The sequence below is a fragment of the Conger conger genome, chromosome 2 (assembly GCF_963514075.1).
Source record: "Conger conger chromosome 2, fConCon1.1, whole genome shotgun sequence".
Taxonomy (NCBI): domain Eukaryota; kingdom Metazoa; phylum Chordata; class Actinopteri; order Anguilliformes; family Congridae; genus Conger; species Conger conger.
In genome coordinates this window covers 847,149-871,700 of record NC_083761.1, presented here as the reverse complement: position 1 = coordinate 871,700, position 24,552 = coordinate 847,149, and the positions used below count along the sequence as shown (strand labels likewise).

Genomic DNA, 24,552 nt, shown 5'->3' with positions numbered 1-24,552 from the left:
GCATACTGAAGCCCTTCATACGGTACTGTCCCTCCAGCCTGTGAACTACATTACCCACAATCCTCACACACCTCCCGCATACTGAAGCCCTTCATACGGTACTGTCCCTCCAGCCTGTGAACTACATTACCCACAATCCTCACACACCTCCCGCATACTGAAGCCCTTCATATGGTACTGTCCCTCCAGCCTGTGAACTACATTACCCACAATCCTCACACACCTCCCGCATACTGAAGCCCTTCATACGGTACTGTCCCTCCAGCCTGTGAACTACATTACCCACAATCCTCACACACCTCCCGCATACTGAAGCCCTTCATACGGTACTGTCCCTCCAGCCTGTGAACTACATTACCCACAATCCTCACACACCTCCCGCATACTGAAGCCCTTCATACGGTACTGTCCCTCCAGCCTGTGAACTACATTACCCACAATCCTCACACACCTCCCACATACTGAACGTGCGCTGTGCTGTAAATACATGGAAACCTTATTGCGTAGCCAAGTAGCCTAAATTGATTAAATTTAATTAAATTTGTAAGCTGGAATTGTGATACATTTAAACAATTGTGAAACATTGTGTTTAAATGTATACTGCTTCAGCCTTTGGCAAGCTACTTAGAAGGGGGCGGCAAGCGACTGGTAGAGCAACATGTTGGAGACCCATGGTGTAGGACAACGACTTTTCATTGGCAACAGTATTAAACCAACCAACAATATAAAATATTAAGACAAGCTCTTTTATTTCAATGAGTTAAATCGAAACAATGTCTTCTAGTGCTCATGGACTGATAGCCCTACTGGTAGGCAATATTACCCCGGCTTGTATTTGGGGGCCGGCCTTTATTTGTCCGAATCGGCCACGCCCCCGGCTATTATCCGAGGCCCGGCTTCAAATAGAATCCCGGACACAATTTGAGGATTTACTGTATGCACTTACTTTGTAATGCAAGATGCTTGCATCTTTTTTGGTACAGTCGATAACCCTGTCGACTGTTGAGAAGACACCTGTGGCTCTGCCACTTGTATTGTAGTTTTTGAGAGCGTTATTTGGGAGGTGTTTGTGATAAGCCCCTCCCCTCTCCAGGCGGGACTACGAGAGCCGGCCCCTGAAGCTGAATCTGCTGGCAGAGATCCGGGGCCACGCCCACCGGAACAACCCCAGCTGGGCCCCCGAACCCGAGGCCCCCATCGACTACTGCTACGTGCGCCCCAACCACATCCCCTCCGTCAACGCCATGTGCCACGAGATCTTCTGGCCAGGTACGCACCTGCTCACTTCCTGTTTCACATCCTACTCACCCCCACTGACGTCCTGTCCAGTATACTTCCTGTTATTTTCCCCTCCACTAACAGTTCACTCTTTTTCCAGTACAATCCACTTCCTGAGTATTGCAGGAATGTTTCATTGGCATTTACAGGAAACACATGTTACACAAGTGATCTCTTGAAGGTGATATTCCACCCCACACCCCTTTTTTTAATAGCAGCTTGGTTTGTAATTGTGTGTGTGTGTGTGTGTGTGTGTGTGTGTGTGTGTATGTATGTATGTGTGTGTGTGTTTGTGTTTGTGTGTGTGTGTGTGTGTGTGTGTGTGTGTGTGTGTGTATGTATGTATGTATGTGTGTGTGTGTTTGTGTTTGTATGTATGTGTGTGTATGTATGTGTATGTGTGTGTATGTATGTATGTGTGTGTGTGTGTGTGTGTGTGTGTGTGTGTATCTGTATGTGTGTGTGTGTGTGTGTGTGTGTATGTATGTATGTGTGTGTGTGTTTGTGTATGTATGTGTGTGTGTGTGTGTATCTGTATGTGTGTGTATGTATGTGTGTGTGTGTGTGTGTGTGTATCTGTATATCTGTATGTATGTGTGTGTGTGTGTGTTTGTATGTGTGTGTGTATGTATGTATGTGTGTATCTGTATGTGTGTGTGTGTGTGTGTGTGTGTGTGTGTGTGTGTGTGTATCTGTATCTGTATGTGTGTGTGTGTGTGTGTGTGTGTATGTATGTGTGTGTGTGTGTGTGTGTGTGTGTGTGTGTATGTATCTGTGTGTATCTGTGTGTATGTGTGTGTGTGTGTGTGTGTGTGTGTGTGTGTGTATGTGTGTGTATCTGTATGTGTGTGTGTGTGTGTGTGTGTATGTGTGTGTATCTGTATGTGTGTGTGTGTGTGTGTGTGTGTGTGTGTGTGATCCTCTCAGGTGTGGACCTGTCAGAGTGCCTGCAGTACCCAGACTTCAGCGTGGTGGTTCTGTATAAGAAGGTGGTGATTGGGTTCGGGTTCATGGTCCCGGATGTGAAGTACAACGAGGCGTACATCTCCTTCCTGCTGGTGCACCCGGAGTGGAGGAGGGCTGGCATCGCCACCTTCATGATCTACCACCTCATACAGGTGAGTCTAAACCCCACCCCATACAGGTGAGTCTAAACCCCACCTCATACAGGTGAGTCTAAACCCCACCCCATACAGGTGAGTCTAAAACCCACCTCATACAGGTGAGTCTAAACCCCACCTCATACAGGTGAGTCTAAACCCCACCTCATACAGGTGAGTCTAAAACCCACCTCATACAGGTGAGTCTGAACCACACCCACCCCATACAGGTGAGTCTGAACCACACCCACCCCATAAAGGCGTGTTAAATGCCCCCTCATTCACTGGGGTAATTAAACTGAGGCAGTGTCCGTATCTACCCTGCGGTGGCTTCTAGTCACAGACTCTCTCCCCTTTCTCTCTTCTTAAACAAGTTTATGCATGACAGTGATTTCACAAGTTCTTTCATCACCCTGTTTGTTTCTTGTGAGCACATGGTGTTAAAAAAAGGTTAAATAAAGATTTTACATGCATCTCCCCTTCTCTCTCTCTCTCCCCTCCTTTCTCTCTCCCCCTCTCCCCCCTCTTTCTCTCCCCCTCCCCCTCACCTCCTTTCTTTCTCTCTCCCTTCCCCCCTCTCCCCTCCTCTCTCCCCCCTCTCCCTCTCTCTCCCTCCCCCCCTCTCAGACCTGTATGGGTAAAGATGTCACCCTCCACGTCTCGGCCAGTAACCCAGCCATGCTGCTGTACCAGAAGTTTGGCTTTAAGACGGAGGAGTACGTGCTGGATTTCTACGATAAGTACTACCCGGTGGAGAGCAAGGAGTGCCGGCACGCCTTCTTCCTACGGCTGAGACGCTAAGGGAGCGCCGGGCAGCCATGTTTAAAAACGACGACTACAGTTATGAGTGAATCATTCCTGTGCACCTGAACGAGAGCATCCTGACTGCGCTCTGTACACACGAGCTGGAACAACAACCATCGCTGCAGTCTGACCAATCACTGAGCAGCGTCTCATCCCTCAGAAAGTCTATTGCGTTGACTGACAGGTGTGTACGGTGGTGAGACACTCTGGAGTGGAGGGCGTTCATCGTTGTTTTTTCAGCTCTTGGTGGAAACAGACCTTATCTGAATTGCGCGGTCGGAATTGGTCAGTTTGTGATGCCAGATCAGGTCAAAGGAACATCTGTATGACTGTGTTTGACTGTGTTTGACTGTGTGTGACTGTGTGTGACTGTGTGTGTGTGTGTGTGTGTGTGTGTGTGTGTGTGTGTGTGTGTGTGTGTGTGTGTGTGTTTGTGTGTGTTTGTGTGTGTTTGTGTGTGTGTGTGGTTGTGGTTAGATTGAACAGTCCCTGATGTGTAGTTTGCAGGACAATAGTATCAACCAGAAGGCGACCATGTTTTTTTTGTTTTGATTGTTTTGTCTAAGATGGAGGCCAAAGGGATTTGTAGTTTTTTTGTTAAACATAAGTCCAATATTCCAGCGTAATACTGAGTCTCGATCTGGCCCACACCTGGCTAAGTTTCCTCATTTGAAGGATTTGATTATTGATGATTATTTTGTAAATTCTCATAATACTGTACAATCCTGTAGCCCGTGTGCTATTTTTCCTATTAAACTATTTACAAAATGTAACATCTGGTTTGTGTTTTAAATGAACATCATCTGGAATATGAATATGAACTGGTCATTCAGTCTCTTCATGTATGCAGCAATATGGTGAGGAATGTGCTGGAAAAGCTAGTCCTCTACGCCAGATGTGTGAGTACGCTGCCAAAATGTAAAGCAAACAGAAGTCAGAATGTAAACAGAAGTCAGAATGTAAACAAGTCAGAGATGAGCAGAAAGCACTTGATCAAGTTTTATTGTGGCCCTCTCTGATGTCAACATCATTTCACAAAAGAGTTTTAAAAAAGACAAAAGAGAGAAAAGCATTCCAGTGACGGGATCATACTGTAAAATACGCTGCTCACTGGTTAAATACAGAAGTGACTCTCTGTAGCTCCTTTAGGTGTCCTTTAGTGCCCCTGACACACGACAGCGTTGAGCGACATGGACGCTAAAGGAGTGTCAGTGACAGTACAACACTAAACCCAGTCCTATCATTGAGTAATTCTTCAGCACACGGTTTTGGGGATTTAATGGAAGCAGTTGGGCTCACACTGAGGGGTCCTCCACCCTGGCCCTGGAGAGCTGCAGGTCGTGGCTCTCTGGTTTCCACACACATCCCTGCAGAGGTCTGGAGCAGAGCACGATCAGCAGGGTCTGTGTAAATCTCATAAATCATCCACACGAGTGTGCCGTCTCTCCTGGGTTTCAAACGGCACTATCCCAGATCAGAACCTGTCGAGATGATCTGTCCCGGGTCAGATCCGGGCAGAAGGTGTCCAGTGTGATGGGGCTTGTGGGTTTGGGTCAGAAGGTGTCTGGGCGGTTCTGGTTCGGGTCAGAAGCGGGCGGTTTGGGTCAGAAGGTGTCCGGGCGGTTCTGGTTCGGGTCAGAAGCGGGCGGTTTGGGTCAGAAGGTGTCCGGGCGGTTCTGGTTCGGGTCAGAAGGTGTCCGGGCGGTTCGGGTCAGAAGGTGTCCGGGCGGTTCTGGTTTGGGTCAGAAGGTGTCCGGGCGGTTCTGGTCCGGGTCAGAAGGTGTCCAGGCTGACGGGGTTCCGGGGCTTGGCCAGTTTGTCCAGCAGGCCCTGGCCGGTGCGCGCGGCGATCAGAGACACCAGCGGGCCGCAGCCCGACCGCACCGCCAGGTCGTACGCCGTCTGCCCGCGGCCGTTCCGCTGCCGGATGCTGGCGCTGAAGCTGCAGAGGGGTCAGAGACAGCGGAGTGAGAACACGCACACGCGTGTGCAGCGTGTTCACTGACGCTGCGATGGAGTGTGTGTGTGTGTGTGTGTGTGTGAGTGTGTGAGTGTGTGTGTGTGAGTGTGTGTGTGTGTCTCACCCCAGCAGAATCTCAGCACACTGAAGCGCCTGATTCCCAAGAGCAGCTGCCTCGTGCAGAGCCGAGTTATTCACCCTGAGAGAGAGAGGGAGAGGGGGGATAGAGACACAGGCGAAAACTGAGTGAATTTTTATATTACAGTAATTACTGCTGTAGTTTGGGGGTTCCTGTATTACAGTAATTACGGCTGTAGTTTGGGGGTTCATATATTACAGTCATTACGACTGTAGTTTGGGGGTTCCTGTATTACAGTCATTACGGCTGTAGTTTGGGGGCTCCTGTGTTACAGTCATTATGGCTGTAGTTTGGGGGCTCCTGTATTACAGTCATTACGGCTGTAGTTTGGGGGTTCCTGTATTACAGTCATTACGGCTGTAGTTTGGGGGTTCCTGTATTACAGTCATTACGGCTGTAGTTTGGGGGTTCCTGTATTACAGTCATTACGGCTGTAGTTTGGGGGCTCCTGTATTACAGTCATTACGGCTGCACTCACGGTCCAGACTGCTGGTCGACGTCGGCGCCCCGGTGCAGCAGCAGGGGGAGGAGCTCGTGACGCAGGTTCATCACGGCGACCGTGAGGGCGGGGCGTCCGTCATAGCCACGACACGACGGGTCAGCACCCTGCAGGACACGCCCCCAACCCGGAACATCAGCACACAGGACACGCCCCCAACCCGGAACATCAGCACACAGGACACGCCCCCAACCCAGAACACCAGCACACAGGACTGTTCACCGTCTCTCCCGGGCCCCTGTGGGGCTCTTACCTCCTCCAGGAGCTGCTGCACCACGGCCCCCCGGCCCCGGCCCCCGGGGCCCAGCTCGGACAGGAGCTGCGTGTCCTTGGACTGCTGGGATAGCAGAGACCCCCACAGGGAAACAAGGTTTACACACAACACTCAACACTGATGCTTCACAACATTACAGTGACTCTGCACATTTCAATAAGCTCATTTACACATACAAGCCTGGACCAGGACAAAAAACTACATTACCCACAATGCACCACACTCATGTATACAGTCATAGGTCAAACACAGCTCAGGAAGGACAAACATGTTTTCTGTGATCCCTCCCCTTATTAAAAATATAGAGTAACGTTTGCATATGGAATACTTGGATTTCTACACCATGTCTGAGTAACTGCATGTAGAAGGTGTAACTGCTGTGAATGTGAGTGGAACTTTACATTACAGATATTTAGCTGGTGCTTTTATCCAAAGTGACTTACATTTGATTAGACTAAGCAGGGACCAATGTGGGGTTATGGGCTTGGCTCAAGGGCCCAACAGCTACACTGATCTTATCGTGGCAACAGCAGGGCTTGAACCACCAGCGTTCCGGGTCCCAGTCATGTGCCTCAGCCACTCAAATGTGTGTTTATCTTGAGTCCTCTCCAGACCCAGATTTTTGGAGCTGGAATCGGGCGGGATTCAGGGGCCCATAGAGGGCGGGACGCTCACCAGCAGAGTCTCCTCCTCTTCCTGCAGCCGGGTTGCCCGTCGCTGCTTCCTGTCCTTCCTGGAGTCTCCACAGGGGGCGCTGTGCTCACACGCTGTTGATTGCAAGCAGCCCAGGGTCAGTACCAAGTGGTCAAAACCAGCTTCTTTTCTGAAGCTCATTTCCTGGTCCTGCTGACAGATGGTGCTCACTAGCAGCACTGTGGCTGGCTCCAGTGAAGGTCATTCAGACCCGTTTTCAATGTAAAGTCAATGGTACAATCGTGGTCAAAATAGATTTTTTTCCAACAAGAAAATTTAGTTTTTTCCTTCATCTAATGCCTCCCCATGTGCCGATTTTCTTTATGTTATCGTGTTATTAGGAAAATACAGTAATACTCTGTGGAGGAATCAGGGCTTCAGAAGGCTCTTCACCAGTGGGTGAGTCAGTGGGTGACGTAACAGACACTTGGTCCATATTTCTCTTCAGTCTACGGTCAGTACACACATCTCACCCGCAGGGGGGTGCTGTTTCAGTCAAACCCCCTCCCCCACGCTGGTCTGGCTACCTGATTGGCTGGGTAGGCTGTCCGTCACACTGTTCTGGGGGAGGAGCTCCGACTGGCTAGCGGACTTCCCCTTCTCCCCTCCCTGAAAACAGAAACACACCAATTACACACACCCTCACACACACCGTGATACACACTGATCACATACACCGTCACATACAAAGATCACACACGCCACTCACACACACACCATCACATCGCTGACCTTTGACCTCTCAGATCCTGCTGAGACGAAGTTGATCCTCACGCTGACCTCATCGCTCTCCTCCTGCACAGTGGCTGAGAGCAGCTGAGGGAACATCAGGACCATCAACCAGCTGGACAGCCTCAGAAGACTCACTGTAGCTTCAGAAAGGTAGATTTGCGCAGGTGAGATGGACGCGGATGCGGACAGAACCTCACCTTGCCCATCCGCGGCTCGCCGACCAGCGTTCTGAACTCTGCGTTATTCTGAGTGTAGCTGCGGAAGTGTGCACAGATGTGATCCAGCTGCTTCCTCCAGTACCCTGAGAATGAAGCACAGCGCAGGTTTACCTCCAGGGGGCGCTGTGTCTGCAGGTTTAACTCCAGTCCTGGAGGGGGCGCTGTGTCTGCAGGATTAACTCCAGTCCTGGAGGGCCGCAGTGTCTGCAGGTCTAACTCCAGTCCTGGAGGGGGCGCTGTGTCTGCAGGTTTAACTCCAGTCCTGGAGGGCCGCAGTGTCTGCAGGTTTAACTCCAGTCCTGGAGGGCCGCAGTGTCTGCAGGTTTAACTCCAGTCCTGGAGGGCCGCAGTGTCTGCAGGTTTAACTCCAGTCCTGGAGGGCCGCAGTGTCTGCAGGTCTAACTCCAGTCCTGGAGGGGGCGCTGTGTCTGCAGGTTTAACTCCAGTCCTGGAGGGCCGCAGTGTCTGCAGGTTTAACTCCAGTCCTGGAGGGCTGCAGCGTCTGCAGGTTTAACTCCAGGAACAAAAACCTGCTAACAGACACCAAGCTCCTGGAATAGAGCTTCCCACCCCTGTCCTTGGCCATAATAGCCAGTGTTGGGGTTCCCCATGGGCCAGTGTTGGGGTACCTCTGCCGGGGCTGATGGGGGTCAGCAGGGGTCGTCGGTCCCTCATCTGCTCCTGCCGGGTCAGCTCCAGCGCCACCTGCTGGCCCTTCTTCTGAAGCTCCGTGCCTGAGGGGTAGAACAGCCCGACCGTCTGCGTGTGCTGGTCTGAGCAGGGAGGGGGGATCGGGGGGGGCTGAGGGAGGGGCACGGGCAGCCAGCTCACACCCTCCGAGCGCAGGGAAGACTGCAGGGGAGAGAAGGTACAAGTGCTTCACAATGAAATACTAAAGAGTGAGGGAGAGGGAGGGAGAGGGAGAGAGAGGGAGAGAGAGGGAGGGAGGGAGAGGGAGAGAGAGGGAGAAGGAGGGAGGGGGAGAGAGAGAGAGGGAGGAAGAGAGAGGGAGAGAGAGGGAGAAGGAGGGAGGGGGACGGAGAGGGAGAGGGAGGAAGAGAGAGGGTGAGAGAGGGAGGGAGAGGGTGAGAGAGAGGGAGGGAGAGGGAGGGTGAGAGAGGGAGGGAGGGTGAGAGAGGGAGGGAGGGGGAGGGAGAGGGAGAGAGAGAGGGAGGAAGAGAGAGGGTGAGAGAGAGGCAGAAAGAGAGAGAGGGAGACGTACGCTCTGCAGCATGGCGCCCCCTGCTGAGTAGGAGGCCCCAGCGCTGACTCTGACGGGCCCCTCCAGGAAGGCCCCGCAGGAGCCGCAGTACGTGGCGTAACGCTCGCTGTTGGCCCCGCAGCGCGAACACGCCAGACACGGAGCGGGGTGACCCGGCTGCAGAGACACACACACACACACACACACACACACACACGCGCTTAACACCACACCACTGCCCGGCTGCAGACACACACACACACACACACACACACACACACACACACACACACGCTTAACACCACACCGCTGCCCGGCTGCAGAGACACACACACACACACACACACACACACACACGCTTAACACCACACCGCTGCCCGGCTGCAGAGACACACACACACACACACACACACACACACACACACACACACACACACGCTTAGCACCACACCGCTGCCCGGCTGCAGAGACACACACACACACACACACACACACACACACACACACACACACACGCTTAACACCACACCGCTGCAACTGTAACCTGTCTGACCCAATTGATTTGTTACAATGGATTTCTTAACACATTTCTGTTTTAACCGTGGCCCCAAACCAGTCGCAGGTACCTGGGATAATCTCTCACCTGGGCTCCACACCAGTCGCAGGTACCTGGGATAATCTCTCACCTGGGCTCCACACCAGTCGCAGGTACCTGGGATAATCTCTCACCTGGGCTCCACACCAGTCGCAGGTACCTGGGATAATCTCTCACCTGGGCTCCACACCAGACACAGGTACCTGGGATAATCTCTCACCTGGGCTCCACACCAGACACAGGTACCTGGGATAATCTCTCACCTGGGCTCCACACCAGACACAGGTACCTGGGATAATCTCTCACCTTGGCCCCACACCAGTCACAGTAGCGGGCGTCGCAGTTGTTGACCCTGCTGCAGTTGGAGCAGAATATCATCCTCCCGTCTGAACTGGGCAGGGGAGGGGCACGCCCTCCCCCAAGGGTAGCCTGCCCACGGAGGGAAAGGGGCTGTCAGTTAGCGTCACACCTGTGTCTGTAAAAAGCGCCATACAAATACATTTAACTGAATTGAACCCTTCCTCCCCCCTATTTAACCTCTGATTGGTGGGGTTCTTACAGTGGGCGGTTCGGGCAGCCTGGTCTCACAGACGGCGCAGTAGGTGAGGTTGGCTGGGTGTCCTGCTCCACATGACGGGCAGATCACCTTGTCCTGAGGAAAAGACTGAACGCAACATGCAGGTTTATGGAAGGGGGCTCACAATGACCAATTAAAGCTTTGCTTATGGCAAATACTATGTGTTCTTTACTGTAGGCTTTATGATTTAGTCTGTTTAGCGGTAAGTGAGGTGATTCAGTGTGTTTAGCGGTAAGTGAGGTGATTTAGTGTGTTTAGCGGTAAGTGAGGTGATTCAGTGTATTTAGCGGTAAGTGAGGTGATTCAGTGTGTTTAGCGGTAAGTGAGGTGATTCAGTGTGTGTTTTAGTGGTAAATGAGGTGATTCAGTGTGTTTAGTGGTAAGTGAGGTGATTCAGTGTGTGTTTTAGTGGTAAATGAGGTGATTCAGTGTGTTTAGCGGTAAGTGAGGTGATTCAGTGTGTTTAGCGGTAAGTGAGGTGATTCAGTGTGTTTAGCGGTAAGTGAGGTGATTCAGTGTGTTTAGCGGTAAGTGAGGTGATTCAGTGTGTTTAGCGGTAAGTGAGGTGATTCAGTGTGTGTTTTAGTGGTAAGTGAGGTGATTCAGTGTGTTTAGCGGTATGTGAGGTGATTCAGTGTGTTTAGCGGTAAGTGAGGTGATTCAGTGTGTTTAGCGGTAAGTGAGGTGATTCAGTGTGTTTAGCGGTAAGTGAGGTGATTCAGTGTGTTTAGCGGTAAGTGAGGTGATTCAGTGTGTGTTTTAGTGGTAAGTGAGGTGATTCAGTGTGTTTAGCGGTAAGTGAGGTGATTCAGTGTGTTTAGCGGTAAGTGAGGTGATTCAGTGTGTTTAGCGGTAAGTGAGGTGATTCAGTGTGTTTAGCGGTAAGTGAGGTGATTCAGTGTGTTTAGCGGTAAGTGAGGAGACGTACCGTGAGTCTCAGGCTGGCTTGAGGCAGTGGCTGGGGGCCCATGGGGGCCTCACAGACCACACAGACGGGGGAGCTCAGGGGCCCCATCATTTTGCAGTGGACACACAGCCGCATCTCAAAAATAAACAAAACAAACCCCTGTCATATTACAGTAATTTACTCAAGGACTTATTGTTTATTTTAAATCATGTGTTTATTCTGAAGTTCCCCCTGGGAAGAATAAAGTTATTCTATTCTATGATACATGCAAATAATAATAATGATAATTATTATAATAATAATAAATTCATAATAAACTTATTTGTAGAGTTATTTTCAGGCCACAAGTTGAACATTCTAACACAATGAAACAGTGTAACAGGCAGTGATTAAACAGTGAAACAGGCAGTAAACAGTGAAGAAGATGTTTTCTGAGCCCTACCTGCCCCCCCTCTGTGGGGGGTAGCCTCTGCTCCGGGAGGGGGGGCACCGGGGTGCCACACTGGGGGCAGAACCGGGCAAAAGGGTCTGAGGGACGAGGGGACAGGCACTGGGGACACCTGGAGAAACACAAGCGCAGAACCAGCCTAACAGCGTCAGCAAGCTCACGCTAAAGCAATAACTGCGCTACCCAGCTAATGATAATGCATAACATTCATTATGTCCTAGCGAATGCTAAAGCACAACATTCTCAGTTAGCGAGTTAAGGCTAATGCATAACATGCTAACCGTTTTAATGCTAATGCTGAAGCATAATTGTGTTATCCAGCTAATGCTAATCCATAGTACTCTGTATTTACTAGCTAGTGCTAAAGTATAACATTTTCACTGTGTTAACCAGCTAACGCTAAGACAGCATTCTCACAATGTTAACCAGCTAATGCTAAGACACAGCGTTCTCACAATGCTAACCAGCTAATGCTAAGACACAGCGTTCTCACAATGCTAACCAGCTAACGCTAAGACACAGCGTTCTCACAATGCTAACCAGCTAATGCTAAGACACAGCGTTCTCACAATGCTAACCAGCTAACGCTAAGACACAGCGTTCTCACAATGCTAACCAGCTAATGCTAAGACACAGCGTTCTCACAATGCTAACCAGCTAACGCTAAGACACAGCGTTCTCACAATGCTAACCAGCTAAAGCTAAGACACAGCGTTCTCACAATGCTAACCAGCAAACGCTAAGACACAGCGTTCTCACAATGCTAACCAGCTAACGCTAAGACAGCGTTCTCACAATGCTAACCAGCTAATGCTAAGACAAAGCGTTCTCACAATGCTAACAGCTAATGCTAAGACACAGCGTTCTCACAATGCTAACCAGCTAACGCTAAGAAACAGCGTTCTCATAATGCTAACCAGCTAACGCTAAGACACAGCGTTCTCACAATGCTAACCAGCAAACGCTAAGACACAGCGTTCTCACAATGCTAACCAGCTAACGCTAAGACAGCGTTCTCACAATGCTAACCAGCTAATGCTAAGACAAAGCGTTCTCACAATGCTAACAGCTAATGCTAAGACACAGCGTTCTCACAATGCTAACCAGCTAACGCTAAGAAACAGCGTTCTCATAATGCTAACCAGCTAACGCTAAGACACAGCGTTCTCACAATGCTAACCAGCTAACGCTAAGAAACAGCGTTCTCACAATGCTAACCAGCTAACGCTAAGACACAGCGTTCTCACAATGCTAACCAGCTAACGCTAAGACACAGTGTTCTCACAATGCTAACCACCTAATGCTAAGACACAGCGTTCTCACAATGCTAACCAGCTAACGCTAAGACACAGCGTTCTCACAATGCTAACCAGCTAACGCTAAGACACAGCGTTCTCACAATGCTAACCAGCTAACGCTAAGACACAGCGTTCTCACAATGCTAACCAGCTAATGCTAAGACACAGCGTTCTCACAATGCTAACCAGCTAACGCTAAGAAACAGCGTTCTCATAATGCTAACCAGCTAACGCTAAGACACAGCGTTCTCACAATGCTAACCAGCTAATGCTAAGAGACAGCGTTCTCATAATGCTAACCAGCTAACGCTAAGACACAGCGTTCTCACAATGCTAACCAGCTAACGCTAAGACACAGCGTTCTCACAATGCTAACCAGCTAACGCTAAGACACAGCGTTCTCACAATGCTAACCAGCTAACTCTAAGACAGCGTTCTCACAATGCTAACCAGCTAACGCTAAGACACAGCGTTCTCACAATGCTAACCAGCTGACGCTAAGACACAGCGTTCTCACAATGCTAACCAGCTAATGCTAAGACACAGCGTGGTGTGGTGTGTCCAGGTGCTCTCAGAGCGCTCACCTGAGGAAGTCTGTTTCCTTCAGCAGTCGGGAGATGTCCAGCCTGGTCAGACTCTTCCACAGGACCTCCCCTTGCGCCTCGGTCTGCCAGTGAAAACACACGGCCAAATGCCGTACTGTGATTGGTTCACATCCCTGACCGTACTGTCATGTCCATCACATTCTGCGGTGTCTGAGTTACCTGCTCCTGGCTGTGGTGTGGGGTGGGGGTGGAGGAGTGCTTCAGTTTGGGGGAGGGGGGCCCCAAATGGAAACGCCGACCCTTCGGTGACCTGCCCTGAACCTTCACCCCTGGGAGAGGAGATGACAACCCATTCACAAACCTGTTATACCATCTACTCACACACTGTTATACCATCTATTAACACACCTGTTATACCATCTACTCACACACCTGTTATATAATCGATTCATCACATACTTACACAACTGTTTTATAATCTATTCACAGAAAAGTTTTAATTTTAAAAAAGCAAGGAGCACCACAGTATTAACTCTAGTGTTAACGTAGGAAGCTCCTGTAGACACACAAACACCCGACAGACAGACAGACAGACAGACAGACAGACCTTGGAAGCTCCTGGTGGTGTCCTCCCATGCGCTCCTCAGGCTTCCGGAGAGATTAAACGCAGAGCTCCTGCCCTGGGCCTCCTGCACACATTCCCACAATGCATCTGAGCTCAACACAACCGCTTTCATGGGTTAAGATTCAATACTCAAAACTTTATCGTCCATTAGTGTGGGAATTTGTCAGGCTACAGAGCTATAGACAACACATAAGGAGTAAAAATGAAGTTAGTTTAAAATGTTGACAGTTAAATCATGTCATCTATTATCATATATTAAATATAAAGTGCAGAGTGCTAAATCAGCTCAGTAAAGTCCACAGGCTCTTACTTTATGTCTTTGCTTAATTCAGCAGCATGTGCGCATCAGCATAAAGGAAGAGAAGAGGATTAGCACACATCCGTGGGGGGAAATAAGGTAAATGGACGCTTTAGAACTGATGCCTTGCATTCACCCATTCACACCCATAGTCAACACCAACAGGCTGCCATGTAGCATTCACCCATTCACACCCAAAGTCAACACCAACAGGCTGCCATGTAAGGCACCAACCAGCTCGTCAGGAGCATTTGGGGGTTAGGTGTCTTGCTCAGGGACACTTCGACACACCCAGGGCGGGGATCGAACCAGCCACCCTTCGGCTGCCAGATGACTGCTCTTACCCCCTCAGCTAATACACGTACAGACGATGAGGAAATAAGGCAGCAGAGCTGTGATTGGGTGGTTCTCCTCTCTCACCTGCGGGCCCACGTCTCGGATGTACTGTCGCAGGAAGTTGTCCTCGTTGTCCTCAGTGGACTCTATGGTTTCCATGGGGACGTAGTCCACCAGGAAGAGCTTGGTGACAATGGCGCTCTCTCTGCCATCGCTGTGTAAACAAATCAGATCTAATCAGTGCTCTGACCTCACTTCCTGCTCCCACTGAGACTCTGCTCACCTTTAAACAGACGGCATATTTACAGAGTCTGTTTCCGTAGTTGTTGTAGTGACCAAACAACAAAATGTAGAGGATACTCATCAGTGCAAAGTCAATAACAAATGGAGGAAAAATTTAATAAAACACCAAAGAGCAAGTGTTCCAGTCCTATAATGAGACTTCAAACCGGATTATTTCTCTCACGAGTAGAAAATATATGTGTCACTATTTACTTGACAGTTAAAATTCTGTTACCCTATTGGCAAAGCTTGAAATAAGTAAAACTGTTTCACCTCACTGACAATATCTGTAGTCTTTTTCAGTAAGTCAAAATATATGACAAAAAAATGTTATTTTGGGGTTTTTGTAGTGAAATAACTTTTTGGATCTACCTGCTAACAGCCAGTGCTCTGACAGACACCTTCCCCTCGGGCAGGTGCACAGGGCCGCGGTACTTCATCGTGGTGTTCTCTCCGAACCCGGGCTTCTTCACCGGCACCGGCTTACTGCCGTCCACCGTGTAGAAGATACTCACGTCTCTGGAATCTATTGCAAATACAGTCACGTTTACAGAGGTTTTCTACTGACTACTCAATTTCTGTATTTGAATTGTGTGTGTATGTGTGTGTGTGTGTGTGTGTGTGTGTGTGTGTGTGTGTGTGTGTGTGTGTGTGTGCGTGCATAAATGTGTGACTGTGTGTGTGTGTGTGACAGGCAGAGTCTTACCAGACTTTATTTCGACAGGCGTTGTTGTGTCGATGTGATTCTTGGCTTTCCCAGGCGGGGGCACCCGAATGGGGATAATTTGTGGTACAAATATGGAGCCTGCTGTCATGGTTACCGGGAGCTGATGCTATTAAAACTCTGCAGATTCTGCAGAATTCAAAACACACACATTTAGGAAAATTCAAGACAGAGAATATTGAGAAAACATTTAAAGACACAATTACCGCAATACAGCAGTCTCAAACTTGTATTTCAATGCACTGCAATTTTTTATCGCAAGTAACTTTCAATCGATGCAAAGAAAGTTTAACCTTGAAGTGTTAGCTAATGCTTCAACGAGCTATTGCTGCTTGTCTAAAATATTCGATATGCCAATATTCTCCATTAAATAATTATCCATTTAATAATTCTTTATTGCTATGACAGATGATGTTTTTTTTACCTTAACGTTAGCATAACGTTAGCTAAATTAACGTTCAGATTTTATCTAAGAAGCTAACTTATGTCTACTTACGTGGGTTTTCCAGTTGGTAAACAATGTTTGAGGGAGTAATGGTAGCTGACAAATTTAGTTCATTACTCGTTATTATATCACCTGTTTTAAAAATTTATTCATGTATTTCCTTTGGTTGCAACATGTAGCGAAGTAATGCCTAAGGTTAATCCATATAGCTATACAGTAACACAGCGTATGCGAGTCCGCGTATGCGTATCTAAGCAACGCTACAACAACGCCTATTGCTCTAATCTCCCCATAGCAACAGCGCCATTGCGAACAGGCATGAATCAGACTACTAAACTCAGATGCGACTCATCGATGGAGGACCCGGCGTTAGCGTGTCGAATGTTGATGCAAAGCGAGGTTTGCTCTGGGTTTCTGCCGAAAGTATTCAGGCTAACGTTTGTTAGTTTGTTAGCCATATAGTTTTGCCGTCATCATTACATTTCGATAACTTTTACTCTTCGACCATGGCGGAGGTGAAAGTTAAACAAGAATTAACAGATCCCGTGGAAATCGAAAACCGGTATTTTGCATTGAGTATTTTCATATGGATTCAGCGGATGGCCAGACACCGGCTTATTAGTTAGCATTATTCCAGTCTCTGGAAAGCAATAGTTCTGAATTACTGTGGATATTCGCTAAAATATGGATTTTGTGCTGTTTGATGTTAAATGCGTCATTATTAGTTACCTTATTATTATTAGTTACTAGAGGCTGTTTAGCCACATGTTTCAGTTGCATTGCATTTTCTGATTTCAAATCGATTTACATGATTGCTAACAGTAATCCCTGAGGAATCGCTCAGCGAATGAAACAGCGTTTGGGCCTCAAGTGTACGCTTAAAATGACAGAAAACAAAAATGACAACAATGAACTTTAGTAACCGCAATGACGCAATCGCTATACAATCAAAACATGGCTACGCATAGGGCCAGTTCCCCAGATCAAGCCTGGTCCTTACTAAACTCTCTTTTGAAAGGAGATTATCCACACAAAATTGAATTTAGTGCAGGACTAAGCTTCACCTTTGTCTGTGAAACTGACCCATCGTTTAGAGGTAAAATGACAAATCTAGACGGGCTGCGATTGGGCTAATGTAATGTATTCTAAAACGGTGCCAGACTTCATGGCGGTTTACGCAGACAGTGTGTGAGCTGGGCTAAAGCAGTATTGGTGTGAGCTGGGCTAAAGCAGTATTGGTGTGAGCTGGGCTAAAGCAGTATTGGTGTGAGCTGGGCTAAAGCAGTATTGGTGTGAGCTGGGCTAAAGCAGTATTGGTGTGAGCTGGGCTAAAGCAGTATTGGTGTGAGCTGGGCTAAAGCTGTATTGGTGTGAGCTGGGCTAAAGCAGTATTGGTGTGAGCTGGGCTAAAGCAGTATTGGTGTGAGCTGGGCTAAAGCAGTATTGGTGTGAGCTGGGCTAAAGCAGTATTGGTGTGAGCTGGGCTAAAGCAGTATTGGTGTGAGCTGGGCTAAAGCAGTATTGGTGTGAGCTGGGCTAAAGCAGTATTGGTGTGAGCTGGGCTAAAGCTGTATTGGTGTGAGCTGGGCTAAAGCTGTATTGGTGTGAGCTGGGCTAAAGCAGTATTGGTGTGCACCCTTTTGAGACCCTCCTGTCTGTGTCTCCTCGGAAGGATAAAGGACCTCTGTCAGCAGTTTCCTCATGGCATAACGGACCAGGTGATCCAGAACGACATGCCCCATGTGGAGGCCCAGCAGCGGGCCATGGCCATCAACAGACTTCTGTCAGTGGTGAGTCTCAGCTTCCTGTTTATAAACTACAGGTGAGTCTCAGCTTCCTGTTTATAAAACTACAGGTGAGTCTCAGCTTCCTGTTTATAAAACTACAGGCGAGTCTCAGGTTCCTGTTTATAAAACTACAGGTGAGTCTCAGCTTCCTGTTTATAAAACTACAGGCGAGAGCTTCCTGTTTATAAAACTACAGGCGAGTCTCAGCTTCCTGTTTATAAAACTACAGGCAAATCACTGCCCCGTTTATAAAAATTCCTGTTTATAAAACTACAGGTGAGTCTCTGCTTCCTGTTCATAAAACTACAGGCGAGTCTCAGCTTCCTGTTTATAAAACTACAGGTGAGTCTCAGCTTCCTGTTTATAAACTACAGGCGAGTGTCAGCTTCCTGTTTATAAAACTATAGGTGAGTCTCAGCTTCCTGTTTATAAAACTACAGGTGAGTCTGGAATGGAAGCAAGAGTCTATGTTCATCAGTACCATAATCATCCCAGACTGAGGTCCAGTTTCTCCCCATAGACGAGTGGTCTCAAACTTGTGTTATTTGTGTTGTGTGTTAAATAACAACTGTTGCTTATATTCTGTGCTTTAATGCAGTTAAATATATATGGCTGAGTGAGTAATTGGAATCCATTAAGGAAGCATTACTTGGTGGGAATGAAAACCTGCATACACACAGCCTTCCATGGAAATGTGTTTGAGAACCTGCTTCAGGATAACTGTGCTCTGTGTTCATCTGCTTCTTTGGAAACCATCTTTTCTCTGTTTTTAAGGGACAACTCGACCTGTTACGGAACAGCACAGGACTCCTATACCGACTGAAGGACACACAGTCAGCAAGGTGACCACGCCCTTCGAGTTCAAACACTCTGACCGTTTTACACCACTGTGTTAAAGCTGTGAAAACTGTCACAATGTTTCCTTGTGATACACAAGACCATTATTATATATCCATATTATATTTATTATATTGCTGTCTTTGTTAGTGTAAACTGAAGAAAATGACAGACCTGTCTGTTTTCTGCTTTTCACAGTAAAATGAAGGGATCAGACAACCAGGAGAAGCTGGTGTATCAGATCATAGAAGATGCAGGAAACAAGGGTGAGACTCAACGGAAAGCTTTCTGTACGGGAGCGAAAAAAACATTTTCCGTAAGAACCAGGATGGAGTCAAATCCATTTCAATTCAGAAAATGAATTGAGACTGAAGTTCATGAGAACTGAAAAAAGGCAATAGTGCTCCATGCCAACCGATTAATTTTACGTTCATATCCGTATGTGAATGGCCTGAAATGTAACATTAAAAGTATTAAAAGGGCACATGGCAGCCTAGAATGAGTTTGAGTTTCTGCCCCCTGTTCTGGTAGGCATCTGGAGCAGAGACATCAGGTACAAGAGCAACCTCCCGCTGACCGAGATCAACAAGATCCTAAAGAACCTGGAGAGCAAGAAACTCATCAAGGCCGTCAAGTCCGTGGCTGTAAGGGAACGCTGGATTTTAAAATCCTCTGCCTGCCCGGCGATATTCGTTTATGATTGCCGTATTTCGGTCTTTGGCCACTAGGGGGCGTTTCTGCGAACAAACTCAGCAGTTTAATTATGTTGCCCAAATGTCATAAATTCCTCAGGTTGTTATGACGATTTACCCCTTCCTTTTTTCTTCTTCTTGTTTAGTGAGTGCTATACATGCCTGCCAAGTGTGAGCAAACATTTCAGCAGTGTCTGTATACATTGGATGAAAGAGGCGGTTGTTGTGTTGACATTAAAGTTCATGTTTATTAACGCCCTCTCTCCCTCCCCAGGCCTCTAAGAAGAAAGTGTACATGCTGTACAACCTGCAGCCGGACCGCTCTGTCACCGGGGGGGCCTGGTACAGCGACCAGGACTTTGAGTCCGAGTTTGTGGAGGTGCTGAACCAGCAGTGCTTTAAGTTCCTGCAGGGCAAGGTGAGGGGGGGGGGGGGGGGAGTCTCTCGGTTGCTATGGCAACGGTAGTGTTTGTAGCAACATTCCTTTTCCTGCCAGGACCCTGTGACAGCACAACAATGAACAGTTTCTAAAACTGCCAGTTTGTATGTGACTCTAGCAGAGAAGTGGAGATTCATGTGCATTACACACACTCACACACACACACACACGTTGGCCTCTTCACCTTCACTCATATCAGTCTCAGGCATTTACTGACGCTGTGGTTGATTAACTGTGAGTAACATGTTAAGCGGAGGCCATAGGGCGGTTGTCTCAGGTGCGGTGTCCCCACTGATGGAGATGCATATAAATATTGTTAACCCTTCAGCACATGGCTTCTAGGAAATAAACCAGCTGAAATCTGTCAGCTGTCCTCTCAGCCTTCAGATACCCTGTGCAGGAGTGTGGGAAATGGCAGTGTGGTCTGTAGTTACATTATTGGCATTTGGCAGACACTCTTATCCAGAGCGACGTACAGTTGATTAGACTAAGCAGGAGACAATCCTCCCCTGGAGCAATGCAGGGTTAAGGGCCTTGCTCAAGGGCCCAACGGCTGTGCGGATCTTATTGTGGCTACACCGGGATTAGAACCACAGACCTTGCGTGCCCCAGTCATTTACCTTAACCACTACGCTACAGGCCGCCCATTGTTGTGTGGGAGAAAGAGGAACCATGTTTGAGGTGCCCTTGTTTCTCTCCAGGCAGAAGTGGCGAGGGACAGTAAGCAGAGCCCCATGGTGCAGAGGAACAGCTCCTTCGCCACCTCGCACGAAGTGTGGAAATACATCTGTGAGCTGGGCATCAGCAAGGTGAGACTCACTCACACACTTACTCCGCTAGTGCATCTGTGAGCTGGGCGTCAATGTCATTAATGCTGCTTCCGAAACACGGATCTAAGATCAGGTGGCTGTTTAGCTCATAATGTATAAGGTTATGATGAGCACACGGAGCCCCTAACCCCGGATCAGCCTGTGTGCTGGAGGACGGCGGGCCTGACCGTGTGCCGTTCTGCCACCAGGTGGAGCTCTCCATGGACGACATCGAGACCATCCTGAACACGCTGATCTACGACGGGAAGGTGGAGATGAGCGTCATCGCGGCGAAGGAGGGCACAGCCGGCTGCGTCGACGGGCAAATGAAGCTGTACCGAGGGGTCAACCCCATCATCCAATCAACCGGCCTCGTCAAGACGCCCTGCGGCCTGTGCCCCGTAAGACCACTCCCTCCTACAGACGCGGTGCCCCGCCCTGTTCCTGCAGGTCTGCCATCTACCGGCACACCTGGGCCCTGTTTCACAAAGCAGGATTACGGAGTTAGCTGGATAACTGCACTGAGTGAAACCCACAAAGCAGGATTACTGAGTTAGCTGGATAACTGCACTGAGTGAAACCCACAAAGCAGGATTACTGAGTTAGCTGGATAACTGCACTGAGTGAAACCCACAAAGCAGGATTACTGAGTTAGCTGGATAACTGCATTGAGTAAAACCCACAAAGCAGGGTCACTGAGTTAGCTGGATAACTGCATTGAGTAAAACCCACAAAGCAGGGTCACTGAGTTAGCTGGATAACTGCACTGAGTAAAACCCACAAAGCAGGATTACTGAGTTAGCTGGATAACTGCACTGAGTGAAACCCACAAAGCAGGATTACGGAGTTAGCTGGATAACTGCACTTGGTCGGAGTGAAAACCTACAGGACGGTAGATCTCCAGGAACAGGGTTAGGCAGTCCTTTTCTAGCTGTTGAATGAGGTGTGCTTTGTTAGGGTTGGAGTGAAAACCTACAGGACGGTAGATCTCCAGGAACAGGGTTGGGCAGCCTTGCTCTAGCTGTTAGAGTGAAAACCTACAGGACAGATTACAACTAGCAAGTAATATGATGTTGATGCTCTGGTATATACTTATTCCACTTATAAAAGGCTGTCAGATTTGGGTTCAAAGTGACACGTGTTCTCTCTCTCTCAGGTGTTTGATGACTGTCACGAAGGAGGAGAGATCTCTCCGTCTACCTGCATCTACATGACCGAGTGGCTGGATTTCTGACCAAAGCACTTCTCACACTGTATGGAAAAAGATTGGGATGGTGCCAGCTGATATTTTTTTACTTGATGCACCATTTTATTTTGTGTGAGATCTACACAGTGAGGTAATTTGGACTCTGTGAATCTGCCACTCTGACCTGGAGAGTTGAGGCCTGGCATCTTTGTGGCTGGACCTGTTTTCTTTTGTTTTCACACAGAGTTTGACCATTTAGTTTTCTCCAAAGAACTGAAAAGACAGCTTTGCACGTGAAAGGAAAATGTCGTGGAGCACAGTGCGTTGGCACTGTCCAGGTCTGGCCTGAGGTGGCTCCAGGCCACACTCAGAACCACTGAGTCCCAGAGAATCGGTTTCTCTGGGTTTGAAAGGTCTGTGTTCAGACCAGATAAGTACTGCTGTGGATGAGACCAATGTGACGACCTTTAACCTTTAAATAAACCACGTTCTGCACAGCGAGCGACATCTGCTTTTCAAACAAGCTACAAGTGAGACAACCACTGCACCACAGCGCTGTGCTCTGTAGTACAGGGATGTGCTCTGTAGTACAGGGCTGTGCTCTGTAGTACAGGGCTGTGCTCTGTAGTACAGCTCTGTCTGCTGAATGCATGGGTCAGCTGTCATTAATTTATGGAGGGGAGAGAGGCGGTGTGTTAGCGGAACAAATAAAATATTTATACATTTCCATTGTGTAGTTATTTTATTTAAATAACATGCATCCACAATGCAGGAGTTATGAAGACCTTTGGCACAGACTACCTTTGTTCCCTGTAGCAGGGATCAGATCCCTGCCATACAGTGAGTATAAAACGGACTCTTCATATGAAATGGCGACGTTTGGCAGAAGTGATGTACGATAATAATGTGCATTAGCGAACACCTACGGAACACGGGTCAGATAAGATACAATGTAGCCGTGAACTCTCTACAGCTCTAATTCTGCACGTGTTCTTGCTTCTGTATTACAGTGAAGTCGCTCTCTAAGTGCAACCCTGTGGGAATGGACTTTCCGTTCCGTAACAGCAAACGGTAGCCCGGTAGTTATGCAGCAGAGGGTAGGGTAGAGTTGGTCATCTTGGTTGTCTATAGGCTCTGCGCTGACGCTTATTGGGCCTTCAGCTTGCGCACTGCCGCGAGCAGCTCCGGGAAGCAGGAGTTCTGGAAGTGTCCGCGGTCGCTGTACTTGTGGAGCTGGGCCCGCAGGCCCTCCGACACCGCCTGCTGCTCGGCCCACGGCAGGAACGGGTCATCCGTGGAGCCGAACTGAACGATGTGAGCGCAGTTCCCCCGGATCTTCTCCCATTCCCACGGCCGGCCGAAGTACCCTGCACCGCACACAGGAAGCAGGCGCGTCAAACCCAGGGGGCCGCAGTGTCTGCAGGTTTTTGTGATTTCTTTTCAATCATCTGCCAATTAAAGCCTTGAGAACGAGGTGTGTGGACTCTCTGACCAATCACTGACTTGAATGAACCACGGGTGCCGAGAACAACCCAAAAACCAGCAGACTGCGGCCCTCCAGGACTCGAGTTTGACACGTGAGCAATAAAGTAAACCCTGAACACGCTGTGGAAACCGCACGCTGCAATCCCACTCACCGCTCTCTCTCTCGTTCTCATCACCCAAGTCTGAGATGTAAGCGCCCACCAGCACAATGGAATGCACCTTGTGCGTCTCTGCATACCTGGGCGCAAAACACACACACATTTCAAGATTTGCAAAAAGCATGCTGATTTAGATGTCAAGAGGGGACCAGAAAACACACGGCCCTCCATAGCGCTGAGTTTGAGACCACTGTCCTAAACGAACCAGGCCGGCGCCCTGCCGCGGAAATCCTGCTTTTTAGTCTCCCCGTATGTTCTTGAGCAACAGCGTCCGTCAGAGCGGTACCTCATCGCGGCGGCGGCACCGGAGCTGTGCCCGATGATCACGGTGTTCTCGTCACACTGCAGTTGCTCCTCCATGAAGGGCAGCCAGATGCTCTCCCTGGCCGTCACTGGGGAACCAGAGAACGGGGCACTGTGTTGTCACACTCTTAATTGCATACACGAACCGTCAGAAACACAGTCAACCGTCAGTACTGTAAGCCCTTTAGCGGAAAACGACAGTACTCACCCGGATCCGGCATATTTTTCAGCAAGCAGGTCATATCGGGAATCTGTGAGTTAAATGTGATGTGTCATATATCCTACCGGTCTACATCAACATCTAGATGCAGTGGAAACATTTGATGCATTCGCGTTTAGATAGCATGGGATCGTCCCTATCTGACATGCTGAATGCTCACGTGGACAGAAAACCACAAGAAGCTTTACTTATTGCAAAGTCTGGTGAAAGGGGTTTGAACCTATTTCTAACTAGCAGAACTTTAATGTCAACGGTATTATAGATCTCCAGGTCGTACCGACACAGCTAACGCCTCGCAGATGCTTTAGTAACTTACTTTATTGATCTCTTTGTTGGCCCACCCGTACCAGTTGCAATGTTCCACGTTTCCAGCTCCATTCCCAGGCACTATTACAGCTTTACACAGCGGCATTTTCTTCCCACTTTTTCGGAAACAATCGTCTGACCCGAGAGCATGCGCAAGAGAACAAACTGGCACGAAGCATCATGGGAGTTGTAGTTCAATATTTCTGTCAGGAAGTGACAAGGGCTGAAATTGCGTCTCGTATCTCCTGACTGCTGTTTGTCGAGTTGACTACGGAGAGCATTGCAGCTTCGCATCAGACTGGAGTCGTAGGCCAACTTCTGATCTTAAGCCAAAATAACATCATACATATCA

General features: G+C 48.6%; 4 protein-coding genes across 6 annotated transcripts in view; 2 read left to right on the top strand and 2 right to left on the bottom strand.

The window, feature by feature from the left end:
- kat14 (lysine acetyltransferase 14) overlaps positions 1-3,955 on the top strand; it is an 8,733-nt gene extending 4,778 nt beyond the window's left edge. Inside the window, exons 8-10 of one of the 2 annotated variants that reach the window (XM_061230862.1) lie at positions 1,094-1,269; positions 2,206-2,396; positions 3,006-3,955. In XM_061230862.1, coding sequence (XP_061086846.1) covers positions 1,094-1,269; positions 2,206-2,396; positions 3,006-3,179 — 541 coding nt within the window. In that variant the 3' untranslated portion in view covers positions 3,180-3,955. Of the gene's footprint in view, positions 1-1,093; positions 1,270-2,205; positions 2,449-2,578; positions 2,914-3,005 lie in introns of those variants that run through there. The other variant, XM_061230863.1, reaches the window with a different exon arrangement.
- A 221-nt stretch (positions 3,956-4,176) lies between these two features.
- dzank1 (double zinc ribbon and ankyrin repeat domains 1) lies at positions 4,177-16,670 on the bottom strand. The gene is made up of 21 exons (XM_061231521.1): positions 16,030-16,670; positions 15,516-15,662; positions 15,182-15,335; positions 14,612-14,741; positions 13,876-13,957; positions 13,488-13,597; positions 13,308-13,390; positions 11,420-11,537; positions 10,999-11,112; positions 10,053-10,157; positions 9,800-9,922; positions 8,920-9,075; positions 8,327-8,549; positions 7,677-7,780; positions 7,480-7,563; positions 7,275-7,356; positions 6,730-6,821; positions 6,034-6,117; positions 5,760-5,887; positions 5,267-5,341; positions 4,177-5,124 (listed from the first exon to the last, which is right to left on the bottom strand). The coding sequence occupies exons 2-21, from the start codon at positions 15,622-15,624 to the stop codon at positions 4,956-4,958; spliced, it is 2,325 nt and encodes a 774-aa protein (XP_061087505.1). The 5' UTR covers positions 15,625-15,662; positions 16,030-16,670; the 3' UTR covers positions 4,177-4,955.
- polr3f (polymerase (RNA) III (DNA directed) polypeptide F) lies at positions 16,325-22,454 on the top strand. Of its 2 annotated transcripts, none has more exons than XM_061231519.1 (9): positions 16,325-16,377; positions 17,651-17,768; positions 18,540-18,607; positions 18,801-18,868; positions 19,134-19,246; positions 19,569-19,712; positions 20,435-20,542; positions 20,752-20,943; positions 21,699-22,454. In XM_061231519.1, exons 2-9 carry the CDS (start codon positions 17,712-17,714, stop codon positions 21,774-21,776), a joined length of 828 nt encoding a protein of 275 aa, XP_061087503.1. In that variant the 5' UTR covers positions 16,325-16,377; positions 17,651-17,711; the 3' UTR covers positions 21,777-22,454. The 2 variants fall into 2 exon arrangements, with proteins under 2 accessions (XP_061087503.1, XP_061087502.1); XM_061231518.1 differs by having other exon boundaries at positions 16,340-16,540.
- rbbp9 (retinoblastoma binding protein 9) lies at positions 22,452-24,370 on the bottom strand. Its single transcript, XM_061231520.1, has 5 exons — positions 24,211-24,370; positions 23,883-23,925; positions 23,658-23,763; positions 23,366-23,451; positions 22,452-23,095 (listed from the first exon to the last, which is right to left on the bottom strand). The coding sequence occupies exons 1-5, from the start codon at positions 24,304-24,306 to the stop codon at positions 22,875-22,877; spliced, it is 552 nt and encodes a 183-aa protein (XP_061087504.1). The 5' UTR covers positions 24,307-24,370; the 3' UTR covers positions 22,452-22,874.
- Between the last annotated feature and the right edge of the window lie 182 nt (positions 24,371-24,552).

Bases quoted from the DNA above. Each gene is read 5' to 3' on its own strand.
- rbbp9 (XM_061231520.1), bottom strand. From the start codon at position 24,306: ATGCCGCTGTGTAAAGCTGTAATAGTGCCTGGGAATGGAGCTGGAAAC. The intron at 23,764-23,882 runs GTGAGTACTGTC...CTGGTTCCCCAG, and splicing joins GAAAAATATGCCGGATCCGG to TGACGGCCAGGGAGAGCATC. The intron at 23,452-23,657 runs GTACCGCTCTGA...TTTTGCGCCCAG, and splicing joins GGTGCCGCCGCCGCGATGAG to GTATGCAGAGACGCACAAGG.
- polr3f (XM_061231518.1), top strand. From the start codon at position 16,485: ATGGCGGAGGTGAAAGTTAAACAAGAATTAACAGATCCCGTGGAAATC. The intron at 17,769-18,539 runs GTGAGTCTCAGC...TCTGTTTTTAAG, and splicing joins TCAACAGACTTCTGTCAGTG to GGACAACTCGACCTGTTACG. The intron at 18,608-18,800 runs GTGACCACGCCC...TGCTTTTCACAG, and splicing joins AAGGACACACAGTCAGCAAG to TAAAATGAAGGGATCAGACA.
- dzank1 (XM_061231521.1), bottom strand. From the start codon at position 15,624: ATGACAGCAGGCTCCATATTTGTACCACAAATTATCCCCATTCGGGTG. The intron at 7,357-7,479 runs GTCAGCGATGTG...TTCTGTTTTCAG, and splicing joins CAGGATCTGAGAGGTCAAAG to GGAGGGGAGAAGGGGAAGTC. The intron at 6,118-6,729 runs GTGAGCGTCCCG...CTGCTATCCCAG, and splicing joins AAGAGGAGGAGACTCTGCTG to CAGTCCAAGGACACGCAGCT.